The 15973-nt window shown below is 43.8% G+C and overlaps 1 protein-coding gene across 6 annotated transcripts in view; it reads right to left on the bottom strand.

Annotated features, from left to right (window-relative positions):
* LOC310848185 (cytosolic phospholipase A2 delta-like) overlaps nt 1-15795 on the bottom strand; it is a 31112-nt gene extending 15317 nt beyond the window's left edge. For 2 of the 6 annotated variants that reach the window (XM_083746916.1, XM_083746915.1), the window contains exons 1-8: nt 15596-15795; nt 6627-6699; nt 6236-6372; nt 5780-5911; nt 4887-4927; nt 4004-4046; nt 1186-1249; nt 406-533 (exon numbers count right to left, since the gene is read on the bottom strand). In XM_083746916.1, the coding sequence (XP_083603042.1) occupies nt 406-533; nt 1186-1249; nt 4004-4046; nt 4887-4927; nt 5780-5911; nt 6236-6372; nt 6627-6699; nt 15596-15616 (639 nt within the window). In that variant the 5' untranslated portion in view covers nt 15617-15795. Of the gene's footprint in view, nt 1-405; nt 534-1185; nt 1250-4003; nt 4047-4886; nt 4928-5779; nt 5912-6235; nt 6373-6626; nt 6796-15495; nt 15562-15595 lie in introns of those variants that run through there. The other 4 variants (XM_083746914.1, XM_083746917.1, XM_083746918.1 and 1 more) reach the window with 3 other exon arrangements.
* Nucleotides 15796-15973: the final 178 nt, after the last annotated feature.

Raw genomic sequence — 15973 nt, 5'->3', positions numbered from 1 at the left:
AGGAGAACAAGAAAAGCACACTGCCAGCAAGGACATTAAAAAAATGTTTTTATTAAAAGATAGTCATGTATAACAAAAGTACATATAACATCTCCATTTCAATTCATAGAGTCCTTTCTACAGGTAAATTACATTCTGTGTGAAACACTGCTGTCATGAGCATTGTGAGGTTGGCGGGGGAGAGAGGAGGAAGAGAAAAGGGGGAGAATAATGATATTTAATTCTTTTGCATAGTGTATGCAGAGTTTTTGAGTCAGCATTATGTGGATAGGTTCTTTATTTATTAAAGCACACCAAGGGTCCAATTTCTCAGCAAGCTACTCTGTAATACTCCTTTAGTGCATTAGTTAATCTGTCCCCCGCAGGTACACTGAGGAAAGCTGTCCTTGGTGAGTAAAGTGTTACCTTTGTACTGGCCTCCAGTTTTGGCTCCCAGTTCTTCACACAGTGAAATGTGAAGCTTTCTGACTCCTGGGTGATCGCCTGTGCTTCTTCAAAGGATTCCTTCACCACAAGTTCAATATTTTTATTGTCTAGGAGAAAGAATTATTTTAGCTAACATATTTCTTTACCTCCTTTCTTCGTTACAAAAGTCTGAATAAAATTATTTATTTACTATTTTACTGTATATTCTTTCCCCCCTATAGCTCAAAGCAGTGTACATGGTTTGCCCCTGCCTGCAACCCCAATTTGTCCTCACAACAAGACTAAGAGATAATGAATGGCACAAGTTCACTCAGTGAGCTTCTTGGCTCAGTGCAGATTTGAACCCTGGTCTCTCAGGTCCTAGTTCGACACTCTTAACTGCTATACCACACTGGCTTTCATATGAAAATAATTTTAAATGATGTAACAAAAAGGTACAAGACAGGCTGAAAACAAATGGTGGAATTCACTGTCATGCTTTTCTAGTAATTTTGTTTTTGAACAAGTGTTCCTGCTTTACAGACAGACAAACTGATACCCTCTGTCCTCCCTCCCTCCCTCCACACACACACACAGCCAGTTGCCCATCCCACTTTTACTGCACTTTGCAGTTGCGTTCAGCATGTCATGGCATTATAAGCAAGAGAGATACAGCAGCAATTGCATTTACAAAAACTACCAGTACAGTCCTGCAATTGAAAAGAGGCCTCAATGGCTCTTTGGCTGCCTACTTAACAAAGTCACAAGAATGGGACTCACTTTTCAAACACTCCTCGTTCTTCCACTTGTCCATCTTAATGTCTAAACGTGAAATCTCACAGGCCTGGGAAGAAAACATAACAATCAAAGAAGGTTGAATTCACTAGGCCTGCTGTAGTCTGAAACTGAGGGGTGGAATCTACACACATATTTAAAAAAACGATATGAAAATGCTTTGTTTTCAAACATTTTGAAAATTACATTGAATTTTGCATAGCTCACTGTCGTCATCTAGTGTCACATGTGTATATTGCACTTTACAACACATCTTTTGTTGGAAGCCACCTGGAGTGGCTGGGGAAACCCAGCCAGATGGGCAGGGTATAAATAATAAATTATTGTTTAAAACGTTTTATTTGCAGCTGTGTAGCTGAGTCCTGGGTGTGTGGGGTGTGCAGAGTTATTTCTGAAGAGGACACAGCTGTGGGCAACCTGAGGAAACTCCATCAGATCTTGGTGCCTGACCATAAACACAAGAGTGCTCAGTGGACCTGCTTTGTTCTGAGAGATTTCAGGGTTCCATTTGTTTGGTCCCTGAGTCAGAGCCAAGGTGGAATTCTGGGTGAGAGCTAAGAGGTGTTCAGGAGGCATGCTAGAAGGAGAAGGGGTTACCATTAGTACTCAGTTTCAGTACTAACATCAGTATATATTTATTGGTGCATTCCATTGGTGACTTTATTGCCTATCTTTGTAATATGCATGGGTTCTTTTAATTGGTTGCATACTGCTTAAACATACCTTATACAGTAATTCCTTTTAAGGGGAGTCTTAAGGAGTAGGTGGCGGATGGAAGGTAGGTAAAAGGTAAAAAGGTATATCTCTAAATGCTTTGCAGCACATAACCAAGGGTTTCTGATTCCCAATCATTTAACAATTACAGCAACGAAAAGGCTTTTCTCCACTTCTAAATTAGGTTGCCAAGATGAATAATGTCCAATAATGATTATTGTGTGACTCGGATGTTTGTGCTCAGTTCTGGTCCTGAAAACAAATTCCTGGGCTGAACCTATGCTCAGGGACAGTTTGTTCCTTAATTCTATGTTGCCTCCCCCCACACACACACGCACCATGTCCACTGTCTTGCACTTGCATCTTGTTAGTAGACCTTAATGTTCTAGTAAAAAACAAAACAGAACTTCAAAACATGGAGTTTGCCATCCAAACGTAACCTATAATGTTCCTTTTGCCTGTTCTGATCCTGGAAGATTACAGTATTTTTCTTTTAAATTTTAACCTAGAATCAAACATGACAGGTTATAAGCAACTACATTGGTTAATGTTTTCCGTATTATTTCTGTTTGGCTCTATTCTGTGTGGCACTGTTCATTAATAATCTCCATGCTCTTTCTGCTTGGCTTACAATGTGAGGCGCACTTAGCAAAACAAAGTCCAAAGTTTCAGGTTTTCCTTTAAAAAAAAAAGCTCAACAAGTTTCTGGTTGTCCTGATTTTTATGGCAACCGTAGAATTCAGGCCGACTCTACTCCATAGCTAGGCCTGCAAATCTTCCTGCTCTTGTTCAAAACTTCCATCATCACCTGCAGTCTGCTCCAAAACCTGCCCTCCCACAGTTTCTTTAAGGTGTACTTTCATTAAAAAATAATCATAAGACTTTATATAAGTCACAGCATTTTTAATGCGCAAAATTCCTTTTCATCACTGAACTTGGAAAAGGTATGTGTCATACATAATTCCTACTTTATAAAGACATGTAATGGAGGTTGAAAAGACTGTGATCTGCCCAGGACTATTTTTTCCTGATCTTCAAAGGCTCTGTTGCTCTGCTAAAGTATTTCTATTTATTCTACAGTGCAGGACCATTTCACAATTAATTATTTGCTTGGAATGACTATCTCAGGATTCAGCTACATTAGTAAAGAAACAATGATTTGAATGCACAATAAACATGCAACACCAGATGGCGCCAGAGAGCAGGAAATTTTAAAACACGGCTTTCCATAGAATTTTTTTTTCCTTTTGTTAAAATGATCTAATTTCTGACTTATTTATAGCGGGTTTTTTGCGCTGTGTTTAGATTCACCCTCAGACATTTGACAAAGACCAGTATATCATACAGATTGTTTCTCTTTTGCAACTACGTTGCTCATATAGGACCCTCCTTATTTCTGTAATTTTAAGTTGTGGTTGTTGGTTGTTGTTGTTGTTGTTGTTGTTTCTATACCACCCTTCATGTGAAGATTACAGGGAAGTTACAAAACACAAAAATACATACCATAATGGCAAATAAAAACAATACAGTTGAGGTATATACAGTAAGCCTTCCACAGCCCATGCCACTGAAGCAACCTGAGTCTCTAGCGACAGCAATGGATCCAAAAGTATCTCTCCCCCCCCCCCCATTACCTGCCCTTTCAGGGACAAATGAAAGATGTAAAGTAAAAGTGGAGCTGTGTGTCATCAGCATACTGCTGACAAAGTACAGTGGTACCTCGGGTTACAGACACTTCGGGTTACAGACTCCGCTAACCTGGAAGTAGTACCCCAGGTTAAGAACTTTACCTCAGGTTGAGAACAGAAATTGTGCTGCCACAGCGCAGCAGCGGTGGGAGGCCCCATTAGCTAAAGTGGTACCTCAGGTTAAGAACGGTTTCAGGTTAAGAACGGACCTCCAGAACGAATTAAGTACTTAACCCGAGGTACCACTGTAATCCAAACCCCACTCAGTGGTTTCATGCTTCAGTTGTTTTATTTGTTGCAACCTGCCCTGGGACCTTGAGGTGAAGGGGCAGGTAATAAATTACAATATTAAGAAGAAGAATATAAAAAAGATGCTGATTGTAGTTAATAATAGGTCTTACTGTAAGGATGCCATTAGTAGCAATGTTCTCAAAGCCACCACATCTGGGGAAAATATAAAAACATTCAGCAACAAAATGCATGTTACATTTTTAACACATAGTGAAATATCCTGAAACCTAATTTTGAATCATCCTTCCAATACATTCATCCGTTGAGTTTTATTCGTCCCTCGGGAGAATCAGCATTTACTGTTTAACGTAATAGACTAGGCCTTCATAACTTGCAATCCAACCAGGCGTACACAACACCTCAGCAAGAACCTAAAAATTATACTTTGTGAGTGGTTTTGACACTGTGACAGAAGCTGAAGAAAAAAATACTGTGTAGACAAGCTGTGTGTGTGTGTGTGTGTGTGTGTGTGTGTGTTGGCAGGTGGAATCGGTATCAGTCCTGGAGAGCCACTGATCTAGCTGGACTTGGTATTAGGTGGCTCCCTGTGTTTCTGCGTTCTAATAGTATGTCAAAATGCAAACACATAGAAATTTATATATATATATATATATATATATATATATATATATATATATATATGCTTTCGTAGATTTTCACGGGTACAGGAATGCAGGTTTTGGTGTCCTCGGGTGTCTTCCCGTGTAAAAGTTGGGGTGTCTAGGCGACGTTTCGACGAGGTCTCACTCGTCATCTTCAGGCTGGTGCTTTCGGCTTCTTGTTACTGGAACAGAGCGGGATCTCAATGTTTGAGTTCCTATAAATACTGTAGAGGGGGTGTGGTGTCTAGCTTATATATATATTACATATATATAATATATATATTGGAAGGGTGGATGAGCCCAGCTATTGATTGATTGATTGATTGATTGATTGTTTCCAATTGTGATGATGTCTATTAACTCCATTTTATAATCAGAACAATTCACTCACATGCTCTCCATCTTGAATTCTACTTCAAGGCTCTCTGGTCCCTATAGGGGAAAGAACAAAAAAGAAACAATGGCATTGTTAGCTCTGAGCCCAGCCCACACAGAGTTTACCACTTGTTACCTGAGGGAACAACTGTTTTAATTGTACGCTAGCCTGAATAAATTATACTTGCTCACTGCATCAGCCCCTTTTTCCCACGGGATGCTTCTGTCTGTCAAATAGGCCAGGTGATACAACCCTCCAAGGCAAACCCTCACAGAAAGCTCCACTTGAACATCTGTTCCCAGAACTAAGGTGGAAGAGTAGCCAAAGACGGCTTTTCAGCAACTCAAAACAAAGCAGCCTGTGAAATGCATTTTTGGAAAGGGAAGAAAATTATCATGATTGACACTAGCTGCATGTGTCATAGCAGTGTCATAAAACTGTACCGTTTTCCTAATTACTGCCCTTTAATTGAGTAAGGAAGGGTTGTAACCCATTTTTTTTGCATGCAAAAGTGAAGATAATGCTGAGCTAGATGGATCTGACTCTGTATAAGGTAGCTTCCTATGTGCCTAGAATAAGCTATCAATTCAGATTAATCTCCCTCACTGCAGGCCACCCACAAAATGAATCAGGTAAATTAAAACGAACAGAAGGATAAAGATGATGCAATTTCAGCTGTCTTCCTAATTAATACAAAAAAAAATTCCTTCCAGTAGCACCTTAAAGACCAACTAAGTCAGTTCTTGGTATGAGCTTTCGTGTGCATGCACACTTCTTCAGATACCTGATTAATATTATTCATACATTGCACTATTTTTTTTATTTTATTTTTACTATTGTGTAACTGGCTCTTTTGGTGATAAAGGCCCCAAATACATAAATAAAGGATATGTTGTGTCAATTCTCACCTGACGGTTCAAAAGTAGGTCTTCACGAATACTTTCCCCGGGTCTCACTTTAGCAATATCGTAGGCAACCATGAAGATGAGATCATCTTTGGTGACCATGTCTTCATCGTAGAGCTTCAGTTCCAGCACATTCTGTGGAAAGGCATGAGAGAAGGCATATAACTCCATTCCACAGCATGCTGTTGAGGATAGGGCAGACTTTCTGATTGTATGTTATTTTAAGGAGTGGCCATTTCTTCCAGAACATGCCAGTCCCACAGAACATAACGGATATCTCTTAAGCCAGAAAGCACATCTCCAGAATGTTCTCCGCTTTTGAAATGCTGCCCTTAAAACCTTAAATGTGTGAGGCCTCAGCACTGAATGCTTGCACTTCCTCTCTGCTTTCCATTTACCACACACTTCAAATTCACAGAAACCAATCACCAAGAGTATTCTAGTTTAATAGCTGCCTACCTTGACCTCAGGTTGGATAAAGAAATGGAAGCTTTCATTCCAAACAGGATTACAGGCGTTTGAGATGACTTTCGTGATCATTTGTTTATTTGAAGCTGATGGCAGCCGAAGGCTCACATAACAATCAGAAGAAGCCCCTAGAGCAAAACAAAACCGCATCAATAATCATTATTTGGTGCTTTATTATCATTAGGTAATAATAGGGCTTTGTAGGCTTTTCTGCAGAGGGCAAAATACAGACTTCCCAGTTTTCTATCCAACACTTTGAAGAACCTTCAAAAGACAACATACTGAAAGAGATGCAGGACAGTGTACATTCTTGTTAAAGAGGTTCTGGACTCCCAAAAAACTCAAGATAAATGCAATGCAACGGATTTAACAACTCACTCACATAGGTCTCTTGAAGGTATGTGTCGAGCCTGGATGACCTTCACAGAGAGCAGGTAGAATGGAGAGGTTTCAACCTTTACAGAAAACAAATGTTGCTGAATTAATAGTGCAACTTGGGTACTTACATCAAAAAACAAAATATTAGTCATTTCAGTAGAAGGATAGATTGACCATTCTCCCTAGTTAAAAATAAAGATATCTGAAATTCCTATCATTGTACAGGGGGGGGAAATACAGAACTATGACTGAGTCTTCCTTACTCTGGTGCAGAAACATTACTATTGTAAAAATATTTGGATACTCCCCCCCCCCCAAGCTGTGATTATTAAAATCACCTATAAAAATATTTAATTACACACTTCTCTCTCATAGCTTCCATTCCCATCTTCCTTTGTCATTTCAATATTAGCTGTTATTGATCATGTTCCTTAATTGAGAATTCTCTTCAAAAGCACTTAATCTAATTAGCATTGAGTTCTTTAAGTCACAGCGATTCCTTCCATCAGTGGCTTTCTTGTGTTGGTCACTAATTATATAGTATGGATTTTGTTATATTCTCCATTGAAGTATTAATTTCAGAACAAGCACCCATGTGACCCGTAACAAATACCTCATTTCTGTCATGCCACTAGACCTGATCACTTTCTCGTCACTGGTTTCAAATTCTTCATCCGTTCTTATTCTTTTGATTTTCTCGAAGGAGCGCCCAGCTCAAGGTTTATCAGATGACATGTGATCCATTTTCAAATGATTTGTAGGCACCTGAACGTGTTTCTGCAAGTTTGCTCATGGTCTGAATACATATACGTGACTCAGGATAGTACTGTGACCAAAGGCAGCAATGGGACAGCGTCTATGAGGCTGAATTGATTTGTAGCTTCCATCATTCCATTGGTTTGGCCTTTATAAAGAGCATTGGTAAGGACTTCCGGGTCGGCGCCATCGCCGAATGGCGGACTCCCTCCGAGCTCCGGAGGGAGCCGGCTTGGCAGGGGCTGGGTCCTACCGCACCGGCGATGCGGGGACCCTTAAAAACCACGGCCAGAGGAGGCCGTGGACATGGAGACTCGGCTGGCACCGTTAGCGCTCTCCCGACTCGTGAAGGAGCCTTTTTAAAGGCTACAGATCGGGTGCCGGGGAGAAGCGTGGTGCTTTGAGTTCTCTGCTATCCCTGCCGAGCGCAGCCGCATGCCATCCGGCGGAGAGCGCTGACTTCTTCTATTGAAAATTCGGCTCTAAAGAAGAACCCGTGAGTAATTGGAATATGGACTGTCAGGGAACTGCCATCGGAGTTAGAGGTGCTGGACAGGCTCCAGCAGAGTAGGAGAGACTCTGCAGCAGAAGCAGGAACCAGCAGGGGGAGTGCAGGAGTTACAGCGGAGGGGAGGCTCTCAGACGCTTCTAGTGAGAATAGTGAAGAGGTAACTAGACCCCCTTTAGGAATTCCCTCCCTTCGCCGGAAACTGTCACGCAGAGAGTCACGAAAGCGCATGTCCGTCAAACAGCTTTTATGTTGGCGTAAGTTCCGTAGACGCCCACTGTCAGATTCTACCAGCGACTGACGGAGTCATGCTTTTGGGGGCTCCGTTAGTGCCTGGGTTTGGATGACCGGCCAAACCCCAGCGGGATCAAGCTTTTACGCACAAGCAGCTCATTATCCCATCACAGCAATCTGACAGTCTCCGAAAGCTGTTTGTGCAAGCAGAGGGCATCATGAGTGAACCAGCAGGAACCGGGGCAGCTGGAGCTGGAGCAGATCCAAGCCTGGAAGAAAGGTACAGGGCGTTGGAGGTCCAGCTCGCACTGCAAACGGCGAGGCTGGAGGAGAGGAGGGCTCAAGATGCAGATAAGGGGAAAACCACCCCACTTGCCAGAAGGGTGCCTGGATTGGTGCAGAAATTTGGGGGGAATCCCAGGAACTATCAAGCCTTTAGAACAGAGATGCAATATGCTCTCAATCTACTGTTTGATGACTTCCCCGATGAGAACTCTAGAGTGGCGTACGTGATTGGCCATCTAGAGGGAGGGGCGAGGGACTGGGTTCGCCCCCTGATGGCAGCCAATAATGAAATCTTAAAGGACACAATGAAGTTTTTTCGCGCCATGGACTTGATGTTTTCCAGCGAGATTGAGCAGGGGATGGTGCGCAGGGAGTTGATGGCTTGTAAACAGGGGAGCCGATCTGTACGTGAGTACTGGACTGAGTTCACCATGCTGATTCATAGACTGGGGTGGAACCTTGCTAGTGAACCTATTCAAATGCTATTTGAAGAAGGTCTCTCTCCGGCAGTGAAAGATGAACTTTCCCGGGCGCCTAGGGCGGAGTCTATGGACCAGCTGACTAAATCAGCGCTGTCCATAGGAGCACGCCAGGAGGCTAGAGCTTTGGAAAAGCGGGAAGGAAAGGGGGAACGTTGGAAGGACTTCCGCATTCCAGAGATTCCGGAGCAGCCTTTCCCGCCAGCAGAGCCGATGGAACTTGGAGCAGCGCGCGCGCGCACAGTTTCAAACACCAGTGAAGGGCGGAAGAAGGAGGGAAAGAGCGGCAAGAGATGCTATCTCTGCCAACAGCCAGGTCACTTTGCCAGAGTCTGTCCGCAAAGGAAGGAATGGCAAGGGATGGCAGGAACTGTTGGGGGGAAGGAGGAGGATGAAATGAAGGAGCAAGTAAAAGCCAACGCCTGGTTGCCAACATCAGGGCACAGCAGCCAGGCCAGGGAGTAGTGAATGTGCCCACGCCGGAACCCCCAAGACCAGCACTTGTGATAGAGGTGTTGCTGGAACTGGCAAACGGACACCCACTAAAGATAAGAGCGCTATTGGACTCAGGTAGCTCATGTAATTTCATGAGTAAGGAGTTTGCAGCTGAGCACCAGATACAGACTATCCCATTAAGTAAGCCTTTGCAGGTTACCACGATTGATGGGAGGGAGCTGTTGGGAGGAGAAGTGAGCCAACAGACTGTACCAATGATAATGAGGGTGGCACGGCACACAGAACTGATAGCGTTTAACGTAGCCACCCTGGGAGGAGCCCCTATTATCTTGGGAATGAGCTGGCTGGCACTACATGATCCGCTAGTAGGCTGGCATCAGCGCGTGGTTTCCTTTGGATCAGCACATTGCCTAGAACACTGCAAGGAGGGAGAGGCCCAGGCAGGCAGCAGGGCCACTCTAGCAGGGGTGGAAGTGATGGACAAGGGGAAGGTGCCACCACAATACGCTGACTTGATTGACGTATTCAGCGAAAAGGAAGCGGATAAATTGCCCCCGCACAGACCCTTTGACTGTCAAATTACCTTACTCCCAGGAGCACAATTGCCAGTGGGGAAGCTGTATGCAATGTCAGACAGTGAGATGCAGGAGTTAAGGGAGTTCATTGACAAGAATCTCAAGAGAGGTTTCATCAGAGAGTCACGAGCGGTGGGGGGCAGTCCAGTGTTCTTTGTGGACAAAAAACACACGGGCAAGCCCAGACTTGTGTGTGATTTCAGGTCCCTGAATGCAGTGTCAGAACCAGTGACTTTCCCTATGCCTAGAATTGATGACATTCTGACACAGGTGAGAAAAGGGAAGATTTTTACCAAGCTGGACCTTAGGGGGGCATATAACTTGATACGTGTGAGGAAGGGGGATGAGTGGAAGACCACTATGTTCACCCCCTTGGGGGCGTTTGAGTACCTCGTTATGCCTTTCGGATTACAAGGAGGCTCCGCCTGTTTTCAATCATTCATGAATCACGTCCTGGGGCCATTGCTCTACAAGAACTGCGTAGCGTTCTTAGATGACGTCCTGGTGTACTCAGAGAATGAGGAGCAGCATGTGCGAGATGTAAGAGAGGTACTGAGCAAACTGCGAGAAAACCGGCTGTGGGTGAAACTGGAGAAGTGTCAGTTTCATACTAGGGAGGTGGAATTCCTGGGGTACCGGTTGTCTGACAAGGGATTGGCCATGGATCCCAGCAAGGTTCAAGCGGTACTGGAATGGAAAACACCAAAGACCAAGAAGGACGTGCAAAGGTTCCTGGGGTTCGGAAACTTCTATAGGAAGTTCATCAAAAACTTTGCCCATTTGACCGCGCCCATCACAGATTGTCTTAGTAGCAAAAAGAAATTTGTTTGGACGGAAGAAGCGCAGCGGGCGTTCGAACGCCTAAAGCAGGCGTTTGCGTCGGAAGAACAGCTTCTGCACGTGGATCTACAACAACCAATGAGAGTGGAGACTGACGCGTCAGACCGAGCAGTGGGGGCCGTGCTTCTCCAGCCGGGAAAGGATACGTCGGAATGGAGACCGTGTGCATTCTTTTCGCGGAAATTGAACAAATCCGAGAGGAACTACACAGTGTACGACAGAGAACTGCTCGCCATTCATGAAGCATTTCGGAAATGGCGGCACTTGCTGATTGGGGCGCAACACAAGGTTCAAGTCCGAACTGACCACAAAAATCTGGAATATTGGAGAACAGCCCGTGTCCTGAACCAGAGACAAGTGCGATGGGCCCAGGAGTTCTCCAAATTCCACTTTGAGATTCGTTACGTGCCAGGTTCAGAGAACGTGAGAGCGGATGCCCTTTCCAGGAAACCTGAGTACTTAGAGGGGGAGGGAGCGCCTGAGGCAAGGCATGTAATCTCCGAAGACCGCTGGGTGTGTGGGGCGGCATTGGTGGGGCAAAGGGAACTGATGGAAGGTACGGAGAACGATGAATACGCCCAAGAGAAACTCAGAGAACTCAGGAGGACAGAAGAGAACACAGGGGGATTTGAAGAAAAGAACGGGGCGTTGTATTACAAAGGGGCACTGTACATACCAGATGGGGAACTGAGGGGCAGAGTACTCAAGCAGTTGCATGACAGCCCCACAGCGGGACATTTTGGACAGCACAAAACCATGTGGTTGGTTACCAGGGAGTTTTGGTGGCCCAAGGTGAGGGAGGACGTGCGGGAATATGTTAGGGGTTGCGACAGGTGTCAGCGAGCAAAAGGAGAGAGGGTGGCGCCAGCGGGGCTATTACAACCCTTACCCACGCCAGAAAGGCCTTGGGAGGCAGTATCCATAGATTTTATGACGGACCTGCCAAAATCCAAAGGCAAAACAGCTGTTATGGTGGTGGTAGATCTATTAACCAAAATGTGTCATTTTATAGCCTGTTCACATGCGGTTACAGCGGAGGAGACCGCCAAGTTGTTTGTAGAGCATATTTTCAGGTTGCATGGCGCCCCCTTGAGGGTGGTCAGTGACAGAGGCAAACAATTTACTTCCAGGTTCTGGAGGAAACTTATGAGCTTACTGCAAGTAGAACTCAATTTCTCCACTGCCCGACACCCAGAAACTAATGGGCAAGCGGAAAGGGCAAACGGCATTTTGCAACAATACCTGAGGTGTTATGTAAAGGACAGAGAAAATGATTGGGTAGATAAGCTACCGCTGGCCGAATTTGCCTACAACAACGCGGAGAATGTGTCCACAGGGATGAGTCCTTTCCTGGCAAACTATGGGTGCCATCCCCGGGCATTCCCAGGAGAGGGGGGGGAGAGATGGAGCGTGCCGGCAGCGGAACATTTTTTTGAAGAGATGGAAGCGATCCACCGTCAGCTTCAACTTAACTTAGAGAGAGCCAAGGAAGAATATAAGAAGCAAGCAGACAGAAATAGGAGGGAAGGTGAAATCATAAGGGTGGGAGACCGAGTGTGGTTGTCCACCCAAGGACTACCGTTCAAGGGTGGGAGTAAGAAATTGAGACCCAAGAAATTGGGACCCTTTGAGGTCATACAGCAGGTCAACCCAGTAGCATTCAAACTCAGACTGCCCAGTCACATGAAATTACACCCAGTATTTCACAGGTCATTACTGTCGCCGTACCGAGAGGGACGTGAGTGGGGGGAGCGTGAGAGAGAGGCCACCCAAACGCTCGTGATAGAAGAGAGAGAGCGCGACATGAACGTGGCAGGAATCATTGATTCCAGGTGGAAGGGGAATCAGGTGGAATATCTGGTAGAATGGGAGGGGGAAGTAGAGTCGGAAAACACTTGGGTGCCAGCAGAGGTAGTGAATGACGAGATCTTAATAGAAACATTTCATCAGCGTTTCCCAAGAAAACCGCAACCCGTGGCACGATTTAGAAGGGAACACTTTGGGACCACCGATGAGGAGGGAGAGTTTGAAGGGTTCCCAGAGTCAGGGGTGGGTGAGGAAGCTGCCTCCGACGAAGAAGAAGAAGACGGGGAGAGAGATGGGACGCCGTGGCTAGAAGTGTTTGAATCCTCTGATGACGAGGATTGCTCTTTCAGGGGCTTTCCGCCCTCACCGCCAGTGGGAGAGGAGGCGGGAGGGGGTGAAGGGGGGCCTGGGGGGGAGGTGGATGTCAGGGAACTGCCATCGGAGTTAGAGGTGCTGGACAGGCTCCAGCAGAGTAGGAGAGACTCTGCAGCAGAAGCAGGAACCAGCAGGGGGAGTGCAGGAGTTACAGCGGAGGGGAGGCTCTCAGACGCTTCTAGTGAGAATAGTGAAGAGGTAACTAGACCCCCTTTAGGAATTCCCTCCCTTCGCCGGAAACTGTCACGCAGAGAGTCACGAAAGCGCATGTCCGTCAAACAGCTTTTATGTTGGCGTAAGTTCCGTAGACGCCCACTGTCAGATTCTACCAGCGACTGACGGAGTCATGCTTTTGGGGGCTCCGTTAGTGCCTGGGTTTGGATGACCGGCCAAACCCCAGCGGGATCAAGCTTTTACGCACAAGCAGCTCATTATCCCATCACATGGACTAAAAAAAAAAAGGGATAAATTTTTAAAATTCGGAGCGAACGGGGGAGGCGGAAAAAAGGAAGTCAGCCCACCCCTAAATTGTAGAAGAGCCAAAACAAAGGACTGGACAACTAAGATCGAGTGTAACCTTATCTTGCCGAATCAGCAACTTCGCGAGGGAAAATTATAAGATTGAGCTGGAGGAGAAAAGTGGAATTGTTTTTTTTTAAAAAAAGCAATCCCCCCCGGAATCCCTGGAGCGATTCGTGAAACTGCCTGGAGAAAAGCGATGGAGGTTTTGACAGCTGTCAAAGAGCTGTCAAAAAGGAAGATTAAAATAGAGATTTTGTTATGAGGACTTTGCCGGTTATATTTGTTATAAATTGAACATAAATTGTTTTAAATATCGGTTAACAAGCTACTTGGACTGGTGGATGTGATTCTGGAAGGGAACTTTGCTACTGTAATCCACCTAGAGGAGCCAAGGGATATTGCATGTGTTTTTGACAGGAAACTTGAACAGTTGAATGGAACTTTTAATCTCCTGGGAAACTGCAGGAATGGAACATTATTTTGTCTACAGAGGTCTACACACTACAGGAAACAATGGAACTATTTGTTGGAAAATGAAAGGAACATGATGCAATGCTTTGCTCCATGAGTAACAAGCCTCTGCAGAGACACTAGAAACTTTTGGAAAAAGAACATTTCTGTGGGAGAACAGAGAAATAAAAAGGAGGAGAATGATTGACAAGAACAAGGAAATAACAAGAACTGGACAGAACTGGGGGAACATTTGGGATATTCAGGTTTGACAAGCTTATGGATACAAAATTGGAGTTTTTACTCCTGGATATAAAAACCTGGATAGAAGAAATGGGCCCCTTTTTTGATAGACTCCTTCTACGATTGGACATCCGTAATCAAAGACTGGCAAAGAACCTGAGGGACATAGTGTAATGTGGGAACTCCAGGAAGATATTAGAAGTAGAGGGATAGGTGAAACGCAAAGGGGAAAGAGGGGAGGGAAAATTGGAATCCAAAGGCTGTAAAATCACTATTCATATTTATCTTATTTCCATCTGTACCATGTTTGAAAGGGGGAAACTCGTGGAAGGGTATAGATCGATCTTAGGGGATGGGAATTTGGATAAATTGGGTTATTGATGATGAGTGTAATTTGGGGATAAGAACTTGTTGAATTTAATTGCTTATTTGGAAGATTTGGAACACAAGAGGGGGTAGGGAGGGGAAGTCCTAGTTATTGGCAAAAAGTTTATAGATTGGATTTAATTTGTTTTGATTTGTCTTAATTTGGAAAACCTTAATAAAAATTATTATAAAAAAAAAAATAAAGAGCATTGGTAAGAAGATTGCCGTCCATATGGTCTTGCTGTTCTACATTTCACTAAATTTGGACTTTTGATCATGAGAAATATTTTGTGACTTCATTAATACTGGGCAGCGTTTGATGGCATTTAGATCAACAATTATATATTCTAATATCACTCTCTTGAAAATATATTTAAATTAATTCATCTCTTCTAAAGTCAGGTGCCCTTACTTGTTTCTGAATCTTCTTTTTCTTTAGTTTTTTATTTATACATTTCATTAGTTTTACAATCCATTTAAAATTTCAAAACTTGACTTCCTTTCCCCTCTTTCTGTGGTTCCTTAATATCTTCTACATATTCAAATTCATTTAACTTTCTCATTTAATTATCTACTGTAAATATATACTCTTATAAAACTGCAGGTTGTTACAATAATCCTGCTAATGTTTTCATCTATTTACAATTTATCTGTAAATATTCAATAAACATTTTCCATTCCTTTATAAAAAGTTTGTTATCTTGATTTCTTATTCTTCCGGCAAGTTTTGCCATTTCTGCATATTCCATAAGTTTTTGTATCCATTCTTCATTTGCTGGGACTTCTGCTTCTTTCCATTTTGGGGCAAGTAACATTCTTGCTGCTGTAGTAGCATACGTAAATAAATTTCCATACAATTTAGGTAGTTCTTTCCCTATAATTCCCAAAAGAAAAGCTTCTGGGGTGGTTTTTTTTTTGGGGGGGGGGTTATACACACCCCTCAATCTGCTACACTAAAAATCTTACATGGCCACTTACGTGTTGTGGAAATTCAGCTTGTCAAGTACTGTGTTTCCTCTGCAGTAAGGAAAATCATGTCCAGCACTAGTAAAGAGTTAAAATATTTGAATAATCTTACCTTAGGCATTAGAATGTCCATTGCACAGATGAGAGGCGGTAGCGATGGGCAGGAATCCAAGTATTCTGCTGTGTTAGTTACCCTCCTAACTTCCTTCTTTTTTTGATTAAAGAAAATGACTGGTGCCAAAGAGCTAGTGAGATATTATATGCACATCCCAAGCTCCACCTTATTTGTGACTCTTCAGAGTAAGAAATGCCATTCTTTTTCTCACATCTTATTTTTTTTGAATGGGTGCTCATTTCCCTTAAGATACATGTATTGACATTAAGGTGTGGTTGACACAAGCAGAGTCCTATGCTGGGAGAGTAGACTGTACCACTACAGTTCTTCAATCTTTTCCCACAAAAGTCTTTATGAATATACAAAATGTAGCAC

Source organism: Podarcis gaigeae, assembly GCF_964106915.1.
Source record: "Podarcis gaigeae genome assembly, chromosome: 1".
In the NCBI taxonomy this organism is placed as follows: domain Eukaryota; kingdom Metazoa; phylum Chordata; class Lepidosauria; order Squamata; family Lacertidae; genus Podarcis; species Podarcis gaigeae.
Note: the sequence above shows the minus strand (reverse complement) of the source record. Positions and strands in the feature narration are given on the sequence as shown.